General features: G+C 43.7%; 1 protein-coding gene across 1 annotated transcript in view; it reads right to left on the bottom strand.

Moving 5' to 3' along the window:
- The window catches only part of scml4 (Scm polycomb group protein like 4), a 96,159-nt gene extending 77,942 nt beyond the window's left edge, over positions 1-18,217 (bottom strand). Inside the window, exons 1-3 of the mRNA XM_059982994.1 lie at positions 18,063-18,217; positions 17,461-17,694; positions 12,464-12,593 (exon numbers count right to left, since the gene is read on the bottom strand). Coding sequence (XP_059838977.1) covers positions 12,464-12,593; positions 17,461-17,652 — 322 coding nt within the window. The 5' untranslated portion in view covers positions 17,653-17,694; positions 18,063-18,217. The remainder of the gene's footprint in view (positions 1-12,463; positions 12,594-17,460; positions 17,695-18,062) is intronic.
- Between the last annotated feature and the right edge of the window lie 94 nt (positions 18,218-18,311).

Below are 18,311 nucleotides of genomic sequence, written 5' to 3'. Positions count from 1 at the left end.
ATGAGGAGTGTTTGACGCCCTGGACCTCTCCTCACTGGAGATTAGAAGATTGGGAAGGAGAGGATCTTATTGAAACCTACCAAATATTAAAAGGCCTGCAGAGAGTGGGCATGTAGGTGATGCTTCCAATAGTGGTGGATTTAAGGACCAGAGGGTACAGACTCAATGTCCCTTTGGAATGAAGACAAGGAGAAATTTCTTTAGCCAGAGGGTGGATCTGTGGAATTCATTGTCACAGGTAGCCGTGGAGGCCAGGTTATTGGTTACATTTAAAGCTGAGGTTGATAGGTTTAAGGTTATCTAGTCAATGAGGGAATAGGAGCTGTTACAGAATGAGAACAAAGGCGGAAGAACTTTGATAAAAGTATGCAGGAGTGTGAAATGCAGAGCTGGAAGTCATCCCCAGTTAGTTCTGGTTAGTGCTCGTGGCAGAGAAACCTCAGTGCTGGGAAGACATCATATCACCTGGTCACACATGCAGTGTACAAACAAGGCCAACCTCACCTCTACTTTAAAGTGAGCACAGGAGGGTATTTTGAACAGGCAGACAGGGACACAACAAGCTCTAAATTGGTGCAGTTTAGCATCAGAATGAAATGCATTCTACGTAAACTATTTGTTATTGTGACCGGGCTGGTAAGTGTACTCTGCAATCACAATGATGCACACAGCTGAAATGTATGATGCAGTGTAAACCCTTGAACAGTTGTGCTGCAGAATGCTTTAACTCTTCCCAGATGAGCCAACATGCATAGATTAAATTCTTGGCCAAACTCGCCAAAGGGGAGGCGGACATTGCCCTCACTACGTCTGGAACTGCACTTATCCAGACAAGTGGAGAACTTCTACAGCCTTTGTGCCAGCAGATGCTGGAAAGGACGTATGTTAAATGAGAAACAGAAATATTGTATATGGCTCTCGTTAAGCTCATAGCGTCGACCAGTCTGTATATTATAGTGTTTATTTTACGTGCAAGATTCCACTGCCAATCTTTCGATGATAGACACTCACAAGTGTTTTGAGGCTATTACTCAGGACTCAGCCACTCAATGTCCAGTGGCAGAAGGACCTTCGACTGCTCTCCTTCCTGAGAAAGCTTTGCATTAGTGCAACAAGCTGAAGCGTATCCATGGCACGCACTCCTGCAGTCTGGAGGTGCCAGTCAGATACATTCCCTTATCCCATTGAACTAGAAGACCAACAAATTGGGGGAAGACCAGGCTTCACTCTTCACTTGCTTGGTGATCTTTCAGCAGCAATTGAAGCTTGTCTCAGCAGGCATCACTGGAAACAGACTTCAGACCAGACAGTCCTCTCATGCACAGTTGCTCGGCACAAACCTTGAAAGGGACTCCTGCGTCCTTCCCCAGACCTTCTTACAACGCTCCGGGTGATCATCTCCTCCTCAGCGTGTGCCGAGGGCAAAATGCCAATGGTTCTAAAAGGATCGGACAGATAGGGCCCATCTGCTGCCGATCAAGCAAGGCCTTGATGCCCACTGGTGAGCTCTGGTAATAAGGCACCCTGCCAGATGTGTCTGTCAACTTGATCCATCCTTTCCTTCTCCTGGAGGCCCTGCCAGATGGTGGAACTGCGAACAGAAGTGTTTTTCTGAAGAAACTTTTCCATAAAAGACAAGTTGTGTAGCAAAGTCCAATGGGGTGGAGCATTATACAACAATGATACAAGGTCAGGCCCATCCTTGGAAAGATAGGCTACAGGTTGAACATTAGCATGTGGCGACACCTGGTGTTTGGGAGTACTTCAGTCTATGCACGGCTTAATGCAGCCACACAAAGATGTCAATCAGAACAGACACTTCTCCCTCATTCTCTGCAGACTTGTACGTCATAATCTGTTGGATACTCTCTGCCTTGGATCCCCAGGATGGTGCCTTGGGAGACTGTACCTGCACCATGTACAGCACACTGAGCTACCTTGCACCGGATGACCAGGATCATGCTCACTTCGGAGACGGGACATCCTTCCCATATTCCCAATCTTCATCCACTCCGCTCCAGCCGACTTCTGCTCCGTGCCCCAACTCCTGTGCGGCAGATCCTCGGCACCTTCAAGTAGTCAGCTTTAACAGTGAAGGGAACCAGGTGCTAATGAACATGGCTTCAGTCTCCTGCGGAAGACTCTGGCCCCCAAGGCCAACTCTAACCGGTTTGCAGATTCTAAGCAGTCTGCCAAGTGACAATGGGTCCAAGCAGAGGATGGCAACGTTGTTTGTGTCCGTAAAGGCTGCTAACTTTGTGATCAGCTCAAGTGGGAAGGTCGAAATAAGGACAGAGATTGCTGGAAATGCTCAGCTGGCATGCTTGCATTGGTGAGACGCATTTCTGCCTTTTATTTCAGACTTCTAGAATTGGCAATAGCTTATCTTTGATTTTCAATGTCGTCTGAGTTTTGATGCCTGTGTTCTCGAGCCAGGTCTCACTCTGCCATCATCCCTATGGCCAAGGTTCTGCTGGAAAGAGGCGCACCTCCTTTTTCGTTCATCCTTATCTCCCTTTCCCCTTCCTCCCCCTCCTCCTGAGACTGAACTGGGCTGCAAGAGCAAGGCAAAGGCTCGGGAGCGCGTGGTGAGTAACTCACTTCCTGATTGTCCCCGTCCCCATACTCACCACCTGCCTGATCGACTACACTCAAGTAGCTCAACGCAAACGCGAGCTAGTAGCCCACTCGGTAGACAATTCATCCACATTCCCTCACTCCACCTCCAGCATGCATCAGCAGCTGTGAGGGTCACCGGCAAACCCAGGCGCAGGAATCACAGAGACTTCAGCAATTCGAACAAAGCTGAAGATTTATTACAGAGACACCAACAGAAGTTCAGTCGGGCCATCCAGAATCTTGACCAACTATAATCACTCTCGATACACTCGGTCTGAGTATCACCAGACAAGGAACCACGACAACCCAGAAAGGCAGGTTGGGAAGCCCCCTGAAACACACCTCGGAGCAGATAAGAATTCAGGACCAATCAGTCAACATAGGTGTCCAAATGAAACAATAATCTCCAAAGCCAACAACTACAGTACAAGACATTAGCACCGTGCTAATTGACTGATCCCAAATTGAATAAAAGTGATAAACACAAAGAGAGTTTAACAGTCCCTAGGATCCAAAATGAGGCACCTGCAACACAAAGTAAAGAGCCAGAGCTGGTCCAAAGACAGACAATTAGACATAAAAGGTAAACAATCCAAGGAACACTACATACCCACCAGGCGACACTGAGAAAATACAGCTCACATACTAACAGGAATAAAATCCTTTTTTAAAAAAATGACCCCTGGTTGTAATGGCAGAAGTGCGTCCCATCTGCAAGATGCACTACAGCAACTTATCAAAGCTCAATAGAGAGCGCTTTCCAAATCCACGACCTCCACCAGCTGGATGGAGCATAGAAACTCCACTGCCCGGACGTTGCTCTCCAAGCTACACACTATCCTGACTCGAGAATTATATCGCCGTTCCTTCACCGCCACTGCATCCAGTCCTTGGAACTTCCCCTCTGACAGCATCGTGGCTGTACCCAATCTTCAAAGACTGCGGTGGTTTGAGAAAGGAGCTTGAAACCTTTGTAAGGGCAACTGGGAACAGGGAATTAAACTTGGCTCAGCTGCGAAGTCCGTGTCCCTTAAGGGAACAGGAGGTATAGTGTCACACGACAGTCAAATAACAGAGTCTGTAAGGGTAAGAATGGAGGTGAAGATCCTTTCGGGATCCGGCGGGGCCACATCAGCTCAGGTATCTGGTGCAGCTTAGGACCCTAAAGTTCCTTGTGGCTTTGTGCTTTATACTGTACGTGTGCTCAGCCACACCTGCAGGAAGGAACAATTAAATCAGAGCGCAGGATCCAGGGGCAACCTTGCCCCCACCCCAGCTTAACACTATGGTCAAGAGACCGAGAAATAGTCTGTGACAGACTATATGCACCAGTTTATAGCTACACAATGACCACTATGCAGTTATAATAGCTGCATTATCATTGCTTCTGCAAATGACATTTATTAATCATCAAAGGGAATCACAACTTTGTCGCAGGTTTTGGAGGCGTGTCTGCCTCAGTGACCCGGACAGCTATGGCGGCTGGAGTCAGGGCTTTCTGCCCCTGCTCTTGGTAGGGTCGAAGGGCAAAGGCCAGACAGACAGGTCAGAGGGCAGAGGCCAGACTGAGATTGGTCCACCTGTCTTCCCGGTTTTTGGGTGGGGGGCAGGGTTCAACTCAGGGTTAATAACCCTCACTGGTAAAAACAAAAACATCACAGAAACAGCAATGAAGATTCCTTGCCGGACCCTTCATTACTGCCCTGAATGCCAGAGGTGGAATGAGCAGTAAGTAAGAGAGATCTGAAATAAGGATGGCTTGATGCAGCTTTGACTCATTGGCTGTCTTGACTGAGGTGACCAAGTGTCCAGTTTTGAGAGTGGTTTAGTTCTATACAGGGGTAGAAGCCGAACTGTGAGATGATGAGAAGAAGATGGAGTAAGTGAAATCAGTGGCTATAAGGAAAACAAGGTGGGATGCTTAACAGAAACGTTTTACTGCCACCAAGATGAGGAGTCCGATTCAGAGCACTGTTTCCGTGTGGGATACTCTGGCATTGAATGTCAGCTCCTATAATCATGCTTAGCTGTGCTCAGTATGCACTCCTTCACAGGGAGTTGATGAAATTAGGGCAGGATTAGAAAACTGGTCTTGCCCACACTAATAAAAAAATACATGATGTGATAAACAGAAATAGCTTAATTAAGTCAACAACAGTTGACCTCTTAGATTTCTAGAGCTTTGGACAAGATATATGCCTAAGGGAAACTGTGGGCACACAAGATGGGCTTCAGGTAAAACAATAGGCTTTCCAAGAAGGCAAATGGATTAGGAAGGATTAAGAGAGATGAGGATGGGTAAGGATAAAATCCTTCAGTATTGTGGATAGACTGGAAGTATTTTAGAGGAGCAAAGAAATTAACAAGTGTAGGTTCAGCTGGGTATGAGAAATAGGAACTTTTGTGCTAAGGGGAACTTGTCATGGCTGCATTGTTCATTGGGGAAATGCAGATCCTCACCATTAACCCTACAGGTATTAATTTCATCTTTGCCTTGAGCCAGGGAAAGAATAGGGAACAACAGTCACTACTTTTCAGGTGGAATAGAAAGGAAAAATGTGAATTTTGGGGCATCTCTGGCCCATCATCTTCACCAGCAAGTCTGCAACAGATCCAGCATCAGTATGGGCTGTCTCATCACCCCTTCTTATTCTGGCTTCTGACTCCTTCCTTCCTAGTCCTGAGGAAGTGTCCCGGCTCGAAACTTCAGCTGTTTATTCCCCTCCCGACTCACTACTTCCAGCACTTTGTGTGTGTTGCTCATCACCATAATAACCTTTATCAATCTTTCTCTCCATGATATTTCTCCAGTAAGTGTCCTGCTGACGAGGAACTAAACTACAGGATAAAACTGACATTACCGCCACACCAGGGAAAAGGTCACCCCAACCTCAGTTACCCGAGCTGCCATGCGTCAGTGTTCCAAACTGAACCCCAAGTTCACTAAAGCAACAGCTTATATAAAAGCTGCTGATCCTCCTACCTAAGTCAATGATTGGCAGCAAAGACAAGACCAGTGGTAGCTCAATCTTGAATAATAAGAGGATGTGAGCTGATTGAAAGTATAATACACAGAAAGCAAGAAGTGATTCCTGTGTCTGTGGGAAATATTAATCACAGGGGAGAGGCTACACCACTGGGGCACCATCTCCAACTGACAAGCTATTGAAATGTGTCTGTCTTGTTAAGAGCATGAGATCTACAGTACATCGCGATCATAGCTTGTTCTATTTCACGTAGAAAATGGGAATTTTTTTTTTTAAAAAGGTCCGGAGAAGAGATGTTTTGCTGAAAGCTTGTCTGTTACTTTGAGATGAACAGCAAAAAAAAATAGATGAAATACCAGACTGGAATTTGGAGATAACTCGTATTTCATATAGGTTGCAGTGTCATAATCCCCGTCCTTGGAGTGCAGGTAACCTACTAAACTGCTCAACACACATCAGCCCAGATGCACATCGGCATCACACCTTGGTAATCACGCAGGTTAAATACTTCCCAATTAGAAGGGGAAACAACAAGGAATTAATCCTCTAACCAACTAAGTTCAAAGTTCAAAGTAAATTTACTATTAAACTACACACATCACCATATACAACCCAGAGATTCATTTCTCGCAGGCATACTCAATAGAATAATAACCACAACAGGATTGATGAAAGAACACACCAACTTGGGTGTTCAACAAGTGTGCCAAAGGCATAACCTGTGCAAGTAGAAAAAGAAAGTAGCAATAATAATAATAATAATAATAATAATGTATCAAGAACTTGACATGAAGAGTCCTTGAAAGTGAGTCGATAGGTTGTGGGAACATTTCAGTGATGGACCGAGTGAAGTCATCCCCTTTGGTTCAACAACCTGATGGTTGAGGGGTGATAACTGTTCCTGAACCTGGTGGTGTGAGGCCTGAGGCTCCTGTACCTCCTTCCTGATGGCAGCAGTGAGAAGATAGTGTGGACTGGGTGGTGGTAGCTTAGGAAAACATGCATGTTATAAGGAGGTAAAGTGGTTAGTGCAGCAATGAGTAGTTTGGATGAGAACCATAAGGAGGAAGTTAGAATTGCAAAAGAAGTGTGTGAGAAATGGCAACAGAATTACAACTTGACAAAGGCTTTTAGAAGTACATAAGGAGTCAATGAATAGTTTAATAAAGATGGAATCCAGTTAAAGATAAAGATTTTACTGTAATGCAGTGGGGTAAGTCATACTCAATTATTCCTGGCCTTGCTCTCTCCCCACACCCATACTAGCAAGAGTCCAATCATCTGAATTTTTAAAGCATTGGAAACAAACTATAGCATTAAAGGATCATTAAACGTATTAAAATACAGTAAACACTATAAAATATGATCAAACAGACTTCCCTACGCCAGGCCTGGCTGGCAGTAGAGGCCCCAGCGGGAATCTGAAGAATCCCAGCCTGATCCAGCTTGGGCACAGTCCTTCCCACCATTGACAGCATGTACAGCATTACGATACCTCAATACCTCTTTCCGATGGCATTTATCATTAAGGATTCAACCATCTGGGACGAGGTGTTACAGATCCTGAAGTCCCCCACCAGCAGGTTCAGGACTTTTCCTACAACAGTTATTTTCTTGAAATGATCGACACAACCCCAACCTTACCACAACGGAAATCTATGGGCCACTTCTTGTACCACCGAAGACTTGCCTTCTTTGCTTTCTTTGCACTAAGTACTCGTATTGCAGACTCTTCTGTTTCTTCTACTTTCACTGGTATAAATGTACGTCTAACGTAAACTCTCTGTGCTGTCTGTAACTACGGTGCTGGTGCAAGTGACTCGACTTGACTTGACAGCTGGCCTTCACCACCGGGCTGTACATTGACAATGCGACAATGCTCAGCTTGTCCTGGACGTACAACTGATCTACGCAACCCTGAGATGAATTTGCCTTCAAATGGTCAAAGTAGGTGTTCGAGCCACAGCCTGTTCATTTCAGCCTATTATCTTTCTGTACCTTTCTGCATGAGTCCCATTTCCACTTCTGGGAAAGGAAGACAGAACCCTTCTAGCTTTGTCTGCCTGTCTTTGCTGACACCATGACAGTGCTTTAAAGAAGAATTATGCCTGACCAATTATTATCCCTCACAACATGAGCATATCCCATGTTGTTGTTTATTAGTGGCTGCTTTGTGTAGGCTGTACTCCCTGCATTTGCACTATGACTACACTTTAGAAGAACTTCATTTATTTAATGTGCTTCAGGAGAGCAAAAGATCACAGAAGGAACCATGGAAGTCCAAGATCCTCCTTTGCCTTGGGATTCCCTGCCTGCCCAGTGTTTCAAATTCAATGTCTGACCTCCACTATTTCATTCCAACACAAGAGTCAGGATGACATAACTCTTCACATTGTCACAGCCTGCATAGCTCAGCTTGGTCACAGCTGCCTGCTGCTTCTCAATTCACATCACCTCTATTTGATCTGCTTTGTACTGTGGCGTAGTCCTTCGCTGGGTCACCACCCCTTCATCTTAACTTCTCAATTTAAAACAACAATTAATTGTCAGGTCTGCCTCAGTTTTGTAGTGAATAAAATTAATGAATGCCACAATACAGGCGGTACAGGACAATTGGTTAACGTTTAACCATAACTCTAATTAAGTTGGACCAAGGAATCTTGAATTAAATTTACCGCATTTTCTGGGAGACAATGTTAGCCTTTGCACCCAAAACAGTCCAAATTTTCTTGCGGAACTCTCCACAAATTATGGTCGGGAGGAGGCATCCGAGTTGGTGTGCTCCACCAGAGGCAGTGTTGCGCGGTGTTCGAGCTGGGCTCAGTGCTGCCCCCCGGTGCTCACTTGGCAGAAAATAAGCTGTATTATATTTGACTGCAGCTTCTTGGACTATATTTTTTTTGTGTAACTGTGATTTACTGATAACTTACATGAGCTGTATGTGTTTTGGGCTGTAGGTGATATTGGGACTGTACCTTAGAGTAACACTGTTTGGCTGTTTTCATGGGTATTCATGTATGGCTGAATAACAATTAAACTTGAACTATGAACTATGAACTAAACATGTGGGTCTAGAACTGAGGTTGATACTTCACTATTCTTCCTCGACTCCTCGCACTTCCATCATTCCATAAGGAGTCTAGGTTATACTTATACAGAGTCATTTGAAGAGCCTTCCAAGACATCATCTTCATTACTGTAGGGCCACAGTAAACTTCAGCCACAAGTTATCATTACGTATTTGTGCATCAGTAATATGATTTAATAAACATTTATGGAAAACCTGTTTCGAAGCAATAATGAACAAGAGAAAATCTGCAGATGCTGGAAATCCAAGCAACACCCACAAAATGCTGGAGGAACTCAGCAGGCCGGGCATGGAAAGGACATTTCGGGCCGAGACCCTTCAGCAGGACTGGAGAAAAGGAGATGAGGGATAGTGTTAAAAGCTGGGGGGAGGGGAGAGAGAAACACAAGGTGAAAATGAGAGAGTGGGAGGGGTGAAGTAAAGAGCTGGGAAGTTGATTGGTGAAAGAGGTACAGGGCTGGAGCAGGGGGTGACTGATAGGAAAGGACAGAGGGCCATGGAAGAAGAAAAAGGGGGAGGAGCACCAGAGGGAGGTGATGGGCAGGTAAGGAGATAAGATGAGAGAGGGAAAAGGGGATGGGGAAAGGTGGGGGGGGGGGGCATTACCAGAAGTTTGAGAAATCGATGTTCATGCCATCAGGCTACCCTGTTGGAATACAAGGTGTTGTTCCCCTAACCTGAGTGTGGCCTGGTCACAACAGAGGAGGTGGCCATGGATTGACAATTTGGAATGGGAATGGGAAGTCAAATTAAAACGGATGACCATGGGGAGATCCCATTTTTTCTGGCAGATGGAGCATAGGTGCTCAGCAAAGCAGTCTCCCAAACTACGTTGAGTCTCTCAATCTACGTCGGGTCTCACAAGAGGCCACACCGGGAGCACTGGGCGCAGCTTATGACCTCAACAGACTCACAGGTGAAGTGTCATCTCACCTGGAAGGACTGTTTGGGGCCCTGAACGGTAGTGAGGGAGGAGGGGTAGGGGCAGGTGTAGCACTTGCTCCGCTTACAAGGGTAAGTGCCAGGAGAGAGGTCAGTGGGGAGGGATGAATGGGCAAAGGAGTTGCATAGGGAAAAAGCCCTGCAGAAAGCAGAAAATGGGGGGGGGGGGGGGAGGGAAAGATGTGCTTGGTGGTGGGATCCCGTTGGAGATGGCGGAAGTTGCAGAGAATTATATGCTGGACGTGGAGGCTGGTGGGGTGGTAGGTGAAGACAAGAGGAACCCTACCCCTGGTAGGGTGGCGGGAGGATAAGGTGAGAGCAGGCAAGCGCGAAATGGAGGGGATGTGGTTGAGGGCAGCACTGACAGTGGAGGAAGGGAAGTCCCTTTCTTTGAAGGAGGAGGACATCTCCTTCATTCTAGAACGAAAAGGCTCATTCTGAGAGCAGATGCGGTGGAAACGCAGGAATTGAGGGAAGGGGATGGTACTTTTACAAGTAACAGGGTGGGAGGATGGATATAGTGCAGTTAGCTGGGAGAGTAACAGGACGAGAGCTGAAGCAATAATGAATATTTTCTTTAAGCCTCACATAGCTTTCGAATGCCGTCTGAAATGTAACTCAGAGTGCATTCTGAAAGAGGAACACATGAAGTAAAACAAATCTTCTCAACCAAAGAGAAGACTGCTAATGTACTGCCTTGTTCAAACAGAGCCCAGCCCCAGACAAGCTGATTTCACTAGCAGGGGAGCTTTTATAGACTGACACACTTTCTGGAAGAAGGGCCCTGGCCTGAAATGTCAACTGCTTATTCATTTCCATAGAATCTGCCCGGCCTGCTGAGTTCCTCCAGTATTTTGTATGTGTTGCTTTGGATTTCCAGCATCTGCAGTTTTTCTTGCGTTTATGCTTTACAGACAGTAACTTGGCACAGAACCGGCTGGCACCAGGAGGAAAAATTAAGTGAAAATTGGCATACATTTATTAAAGGCAAATCGCATATAATCAACTTAGTTGAGCTCTTTAACTGAAGTAGCTGAGATGGCTGATGACACAGTGTTGGTAACAATCTGTATATTTGATTTCCAAAAAGCCTCCAAGCAATTTAATGAAATGTCTAATTATTGACAAGTCCACAAAATAGAAACTCATGAGACTGAACAGACATCGACTGCGTGGATACAAAATTGGCTAAGGGGCAGAAAGCAGAGAAGAGTGGTGAAAGATTGTTTTTCAGTTTGAGAGGAAGTGCAGTCAAAACCTACAGAGCACGACTGGAATCACTGGCCTTTTCACATACATTACAGACTGGACTTATGTAAACAGATGTTGCTATAAAGTTTGTATTTGACATAAAACTCAAAAATATATTACACAGCATTTAGTATTGTGACAGACTTCATGAGATCGGAGAATACTGATGAAATGGGCAAATTAATTTTTATGCAGGGAAGTGTGAAACGGACAACTTGGCTTATCGTGGACCCCATGGCTTTCCAAAGTGCTCTTCTTAAAATGTTCTGCTAAGTCTCTCCTACAGGCCACTATTGAAACTATACTGAATGCTATATCACAGCTCATGTCTAACAAGATTCTCCACATCTTGATGAGAGGGCATTAAAGTGAAACATTAATTCTGCTTCACTCCCACTGCCTTTCTCCTTACTTTATGAGGATTATCCTAATTGCTTAAACTGTTTACTAACCATCCTGCCGCTGAAGGAGCTACTCTCTCCTTTCCCTACCCCAAAATCATTTTGTACACTTCAGTGAAATCTCTGCTCTAAGAAGAACCATCCTAGTTTCTCCTCACGACTGGTCTTTCACCTCTGAACCCCTGTCAAAGCTTTGATCTCCTCCATGAAGATTGAGGGGGGGATCTTATTGAAACGTATAAAATTCTAAAGGGATTGGACAGGCCAGATGCAGGAAGATTGTTCCCGATGTTGGGGAAGTCCAGAACGAGGGGTCACAGTTTAAGGATAATGGGGAAGCCTTTTAGGACCGAGATGAGGAAAAACTTCTTCACGCAGAGAGTGGTGAATCTGTGGAATTCTCTGCCACAGGAAACAGTTGAGGCCAGTTCATTGGCTATATTTAAGAGGAAATTAGATATGGCCCTTGTGGCTAAAGGGATCGGGGGGGTATGGAGAGAAAGCAGGTACGGGGCGCTGAGTTGGATGATCAGCCATGATCATACTGAATGGTGGTGCAGGCTCGAAGGGCCGAATGGCCTAGTCCTGCACCTATTTTCTATGTTTCTATGTGGTCAGGACTGATCACAATACTCTAGCTAATCCGCAGTCCCTAACCATTTACCACAAAGTTCTTGCTCTTGCATCTATAACTCACTAATTCCATTCAGGAAGGGATTAGTCTGATTTAGATGCAATTCCAAGTCCACATGACCACATTGGCCCTTAATGCATGGGCAGGGTGGGGGGGGGGGGGGGTTTAGAAATGTCATCCATCTTCTTTGTAAACACAAGCGCATCTGCCAGCATCACAAAGCAGAAACAGCCATATAAGTAAACGTTGCAAATCTCCCACTAATAAGCAGGGGAACCCAACTTTCACTGAACAAAACTGAGCAAATTAATTGTAAGATCAGGCCCATCATCAATTAACACATATCCAGACGCTTTAGAAGATTCGTAGGTTACTAGTTACACAGACTGTGCTAAGTGCTCAATTTAATGGAACAGTGCATTAATTCCCAGGCTATGGTCATCACACTAGCTGTGTATTAATGCTAGTTTCATTTGAAATCAATCCCACTCTTTAAACTGTCCTCGGTGCCCCAGAGACGCCAGTTTGATTCTCCTCCTACCTGTCAGTGCTTGGGAGATCGCTGAACTGGGAATAGTCGCGGCATCCTGAGGAACAGTGCTGGTGTCTGGCTCTGGAGTGCTTAAGGTGGGCGAGATGGGTGGAGGATTTTGTGGAATACGGGGCTTCCTCTGCCATAACAAGAAAGAATTTGAAATGACCGGCGAAATTTTCAAAAAAAAAATATTCTGATTACTTTTGCCTGCATTTATCATATCTGAGCAGATGTCACCACTTATGTTATGAAGGAGCAAGCTAACTTAACAGAAAGAACATTTGCGCTAATAACAACCTCAGGGTAGAGTGAAGTACTTTTGAGGTGCACACTACTAAAAGAACACAAGATCGCTTTTCACTAATTATCAGGTCAACCACAGGATGCTGTTATGATATTTACAGCCTTATGACTCAAAATTTACAGTCTTATAACTTATATTCAACAAGTCATATTTTCCACTGATAAGACACAAGCTCCAAAGTTGATAATAGTCACCATTTCTCTTGGGAGGGGTATTGAATGTGAAACTCCATGTAATACTGTCCTTTACAGACCAGATGAAATGGTTGGGTGATGTAACATCGCTTGCTATGACTCAAGACAAATTACTAAGTTTTTTGTATGTCAGCATTTTAAACATTCCCTTTATCTGTTTCTATGCATTGTAAACTTAAAATATGTTTAAATATTTCCGTATTTGGTGGAAAAGTAAGAGGCAAAAGTCCGATTAAAGACGAGTTACTGTGGCAAGGATCTAGTGTGCAAAGGTATGCAAAATGCAACTAAATAAATGGATGATCTAGCAAGGATTCTGCCCCATGCTTGCAATTTGATACACCGAATCTCTCAAAACAAATAGTGTATTGTGCCAGTTGATCATTCTGTACAATAAACTCATGTGTGTTGAATCTACTTCAGAAATGCTTCAGAAAAGTTTGCACCTAGCCTTCAATCTGGACCCAATTCGCCCACTGGTTCAGCTCCAAACATCACCCTGCTCCTTTTCAACTATATTTTTTAACACCAAATCCTTAGGCTGATGCACTTCAGACCATAAACACCCGCTGCATGAACACTTTCTACCCATCTTCACTCCATATAACCATGTAACAATTACAGCATGGAAACAGGCCATCTCAGCCCTTCTAGTCCATGCCGAATGCTTACTCTCACCTAGTCCCAATGACCCGCACTCAGCCCATAACCCTCCATTCCTTTCCTGTCCATTTACCTATCCAATTTTACATTAAATGACAATACCGAACCTGCCTCTACCACTTCTACCAGAACTCGTTCCACACAGCAACCACTCTGAGTAAAGAAATACCCCCTCGTGTTCCCCTTAAACTTTTGCCCCCTAACTCTCAATTCATGTCCTCTTGTTTGAATCTCCCCTACTCTCAATGGAAAAGGCCTATCCACGTCAACTCTATCTATCCCCCTCATAATTTTAAATACCTCTATCAAGTCCCCCCTCAACCTTCTACGCTCCAAAGAATAAAGACCTATCATGTTCAACCTTTCTCTGTAACTTAGGTGCTGAAACCCAGATAACAGTTTAGTAAATCTTCTCTGTACTCTTTCTATTTTGTTGACATCTTTCCTATAATTAGCAACCAGAACTATACACAATACTCCAAATTCGGTCTTACTCGCCACCAGCTCATTTTAAATCTGTGACCTTTGATTAGTAAAACTCCCACTTCCAGCCGAGCCCAACGATAGGGATCATGAGCTCTCAGACACACCACCAATTATAGCTTTTACAAATGTGACTAACTCCTAGTTTGGCAGAATCCGGTAGCTCCCCTCGACTGGGGAGAGTCTGTATCACAGAGGAAATCAGAATGAATGAGCAAAGGACCTCATGCAGCCCTCAATGTCAGACCTTGATTAAAATCAGTCTATTGTGGACGAGCACTGGCCACTCAGTTTGTTCACCTCGACATTTTAGACTCTAGAGGTTCAAGATTCATTTATTATCAAAGAATGTAGAAACCATACAACCCTGAGATTTGCTTCCTCACAGGTAATCGCAAAGCAAGATCTTTCAAGATGCTTTGCCAAAATGTTCACAAATCAGAGAGTGGAGATCCCTTTTCACAATTCTATACTACACTTTAAAGTGGTTTGCCATCACCAGGATAGGGCAGCACCAGAACTAAATGTGAGTTTCTTCCCATATGTGCCGAAAATTTTAATAACTGGCTTTTGCTTGTGCAATGAGGCCTTGGAACACTTGGTTTCCTCAAGATGTTTCGTTTCTCCCTATTATCCAGAAAGCAGAAAGAGGTATGGCGGGAAGGAGAAGAGACATGAATAGGGGAACAATTGGTAAAGTGTCTTTAAACTTGTTTTGTTTTAGTCCTGGTCAATGAGTAGAAAACAAACTATTGCTAAAAGGCTGATTATAAAGGCTGGAAGATAATTAGGGGAGGACGGAAATGTACATTACTACTGAAATGATACAGCACATTGGCTCTGCTTTTGCAAAGGTGAATTGGGAGTCGTGTTCCTACTACCTGTTCACACCACTGCGAAGGTGCAGAAGGCAGAAACCCACAAAGAGGACTTACACTCATGCAAGGAAAGCTACTTGGCTGGATGCCAGTCTCCACCGATTACACATCACTGGCACATAACTGGCTAAATCATCAAAGTGCAAACAGCAAGTTGAAACCTCCGCCCTTTCAGCGTGCCTCCCATCAGCTGTCTTCCCATGGCGGCCGATATACTGTGGAATCACCACTTGCACACGTCTGCCGAACGAGGTTGGGCGACAGCTCTCTACTCCCCAATAATCTGTGATTTGTCAAAGCAGCAGGGATAGAGCAGTGACTGCTGACAGGTTGGCCCCTGTCGCTGATATGATGGCCACAGCTCGCTGTGAGAAGCAATGTCTCCAGTACACGCTGCCAACTCCAAACAGAAGGGTCATGCCTCGGACTTCTCTGCACTGGGAGGCATTCAGATGGAGAGAAAGTGAGAAACATTAAACTCTGCGAAACAGAGAAATAAAACTGAAGTGGAGTGCTCTTGTTTTAGTAGAGAGACTAAAGCAAAGGCTTTATTTTCTTATTAAAAAATTGTGCAAACAAGGATGTATGCAAAAATTTAAATTAGACTATTTATTAGAGGAGAAATTAAATATATGCAAATAATATGCATATATGCATATACATGCATCCTTTAACATATTTTATGACTATTTGGTTGTGAGCTGGGAGGGCTGGTCCCAAGGTTCCTTCCCATCTTCCCACACAACTCCCACTTACAATCAAGTATAGAGGACTTCCCTTTCAGTTACTATTATGAATTTTCCACACAATTTCCTACAGTGCTACTTGTTCTACTGCTCTCCCAGTGTTTGGTCTCAATGAAGCAATGAAACTGATTGTTCAGCACAGAATACCATAGGCAGCTGATGCCAAACCACCCATTTAACGTCAGTGCCCAAAGAGGAACTTCAAACCTTACCAGAACACCCTGGCTCGAGTTCCACGTGAGTCACTCTATAAATACAACATAGGCGGCTGTTGGCATGGATGGGTAGATATCACGAACTCCTTAATATATCAAAACATGCCCAGTTTAAACTGTACAGATCTAAATCACTTCTATATAATGTTACCTCCAAGTCAATGATCTGTGTTTAAAAAAAACAACGGCTGCTCTGTTATCAGACTGAAGAGGCAGACTGCTTTATTATGAAATGTTACATTAATATTAACTCCCTCTACTGCCGCATTGGCTGTTAATTGTATTCTGCTTCTTGAAAAATTGTGCAAAATGATTTAGCATTATCAACAAACAAGTTTGTTTTGAACCTTCAAAAATTTGGGTAACATTTGCTCAATCCTTTTTCAAGTATTTTTGTTAGCTTCATACTAACTCTGAATCACTCTGCTTTTTTTTACCATTTAGAAATTTAGAAACCAAAATTTAGAAATGCAAGGGGCAGCAGCAATGATACAGAACTGCTTTTTGAAACAAATCTCATTACTCTCACAACGGATTTCAATGCAGCCATCACCTTAACTTCAAACACATTTTCTCCTTTGCTATTTGTAGAAAATTCATAAACACATTCATTATAAAGGTACTTATAAACATCGATTCCCAAAATAATGTTTAAATAAAAGAAATGTCGTCTCTTTTTCCCTTGCTCTTTAATATTAATAGTCAAGGCAACTAAATGAGATTTAAAAACCTGAGGTTTATATCAGGCACAAAGCTTTTTTTTTGCTGTTGCAGAAGCAGAGCAGAACAGTTAAGACTGACATTCTATGAAAATTAAATTACCCTGTTTCCTTAGTAACAAGTATGAGAAAGATCATTAATATGCACACACAGAATGGAGATAAAATATTAACAGGTTTAGCATAGTTAGTGCTCTGCCTGGCAGTCCTGAAAGTCTCTGCCTTCTACAATCTTATGTAAACTGAAGTTATTATTTAGCTCATATTATATTTGAGAGTCAATCTTGGACCATTTTGGTAGGGAGCACATGGATCTAATGATCGACTTAAAACACGAGTAAGATTGTCTGTTGAATTTTTAAGCAATCTTAAGAACATTATTATAAAAAAAAGCATCAAGTCGAAGATTCAATCCCAATTGTCGAACATTGTATTTCCTATAAACTCGTATCATTTGACAAGGAGCAAAACATTCAATTGGTTATAACTTAACAACATCCCCAACACAGCTCTTAAGTCAACTGATCCGTGCCACAAAATATGCATGTAATCCCTTGCGTAATCCACCTGATTTGCTCAATGCATCTGATTTTTGCCGGATCAAAAAAAAAAGTAATCTTCGCAAATTTTTAAAAAAAACTTATCCATAAAGGCAATGGTAGTTGCCTTCACACAACTATCATGTTCTGTTTGGCTATTTGCCTCCTTAGTAGGACTTGAAACATCTGTGAGTGACTTCCAGCAATTTGCACCAAAGTGCACCCACCGTTCACTCCACTCAGTGGCGTGACAGATATTTACCTTGCTTCCAGGTTTTGGTCCTCGTTTCCTGGGTATTTTCAGGGGTATAATAGCTTTCGGAGCAGCTGCCGCAGCACTCTGCACGGCCAGTTTGTAGGCTGACTGAAGGAGCTCCTGCCTCCGCTTTCTCCCCGGCTTCCTCCCTCTCCGTCCGGGAGTGTGTTCTGACGACACTTTCATTGCAGACTGCATTTCCCTCTCTTCAGATCGTGGTGGCGTGGGAGAAGCGATGCTCTTCAGGGTAGAAACGAAACAGGTGACAAAAAAAGAGACAGAAGACTTTAAATGGCAGGGAAGAAAATGGGTCTTAAAAATTCACTATGAATTCCACAATTTTTTAGCAGTGCGTGATAGTTCTCATGCCCGCTCTTTTTGTCATTCTTCAGCGTTTGATGTAATATTTTAAGCATTCTAGATACACATGCATACATAGATGTAAACCCATCTCGTAATAATGTACCCACTTGTGTGCGTCAGTAAGATTTATACTTAAATCATACAAAACAGAATTAAATTTGTTTGCAAAGCCGTTTTGTACTAAATCGCTGTTTCGAAGTCGAGAATTACGATCATGCAGACACGCTGTCACTACATCTTATTACCTTGTTACTAGACCTCTAAAGTAAGAGAGGCAGGAAGACAGTTACTGCTCGGGTACAATAAGCTGGCAAACCCCATCTTTGCAAAGCTGCTCGTTGTAAACCAGGATTCTTGGCAACCGAGTCTCCAGCTGCAAACACCTCATTAAACTAATGCATTCAGGGCAGAGCAGAAACTCGATTTGCCATGGCTACAACAGTGAATTTCCATTACGATGACAGCTTAAACCACATCATGTCCGGAAACCGACC

Source organism: Hypanus sabinus, chromosome 10 (assembly GCF_030144855.1).
Source record: "Hypanus sabinus isolate sHypSab1 chromosome 10, sHypSab1.hap1, whole genome shotgun sequence".
Taxonomy (NCBI): Eukaryota; Metazoa; Chordata; class Chondrichthyes; order Myliobatiformes; family Dasyatidae; genus Hypanus; species Hypanus sabinus.
Note: the sequence above shows the minus strand (reverse complement) of the source record. Positions and strands in the feature narration are given on the sequence as shown.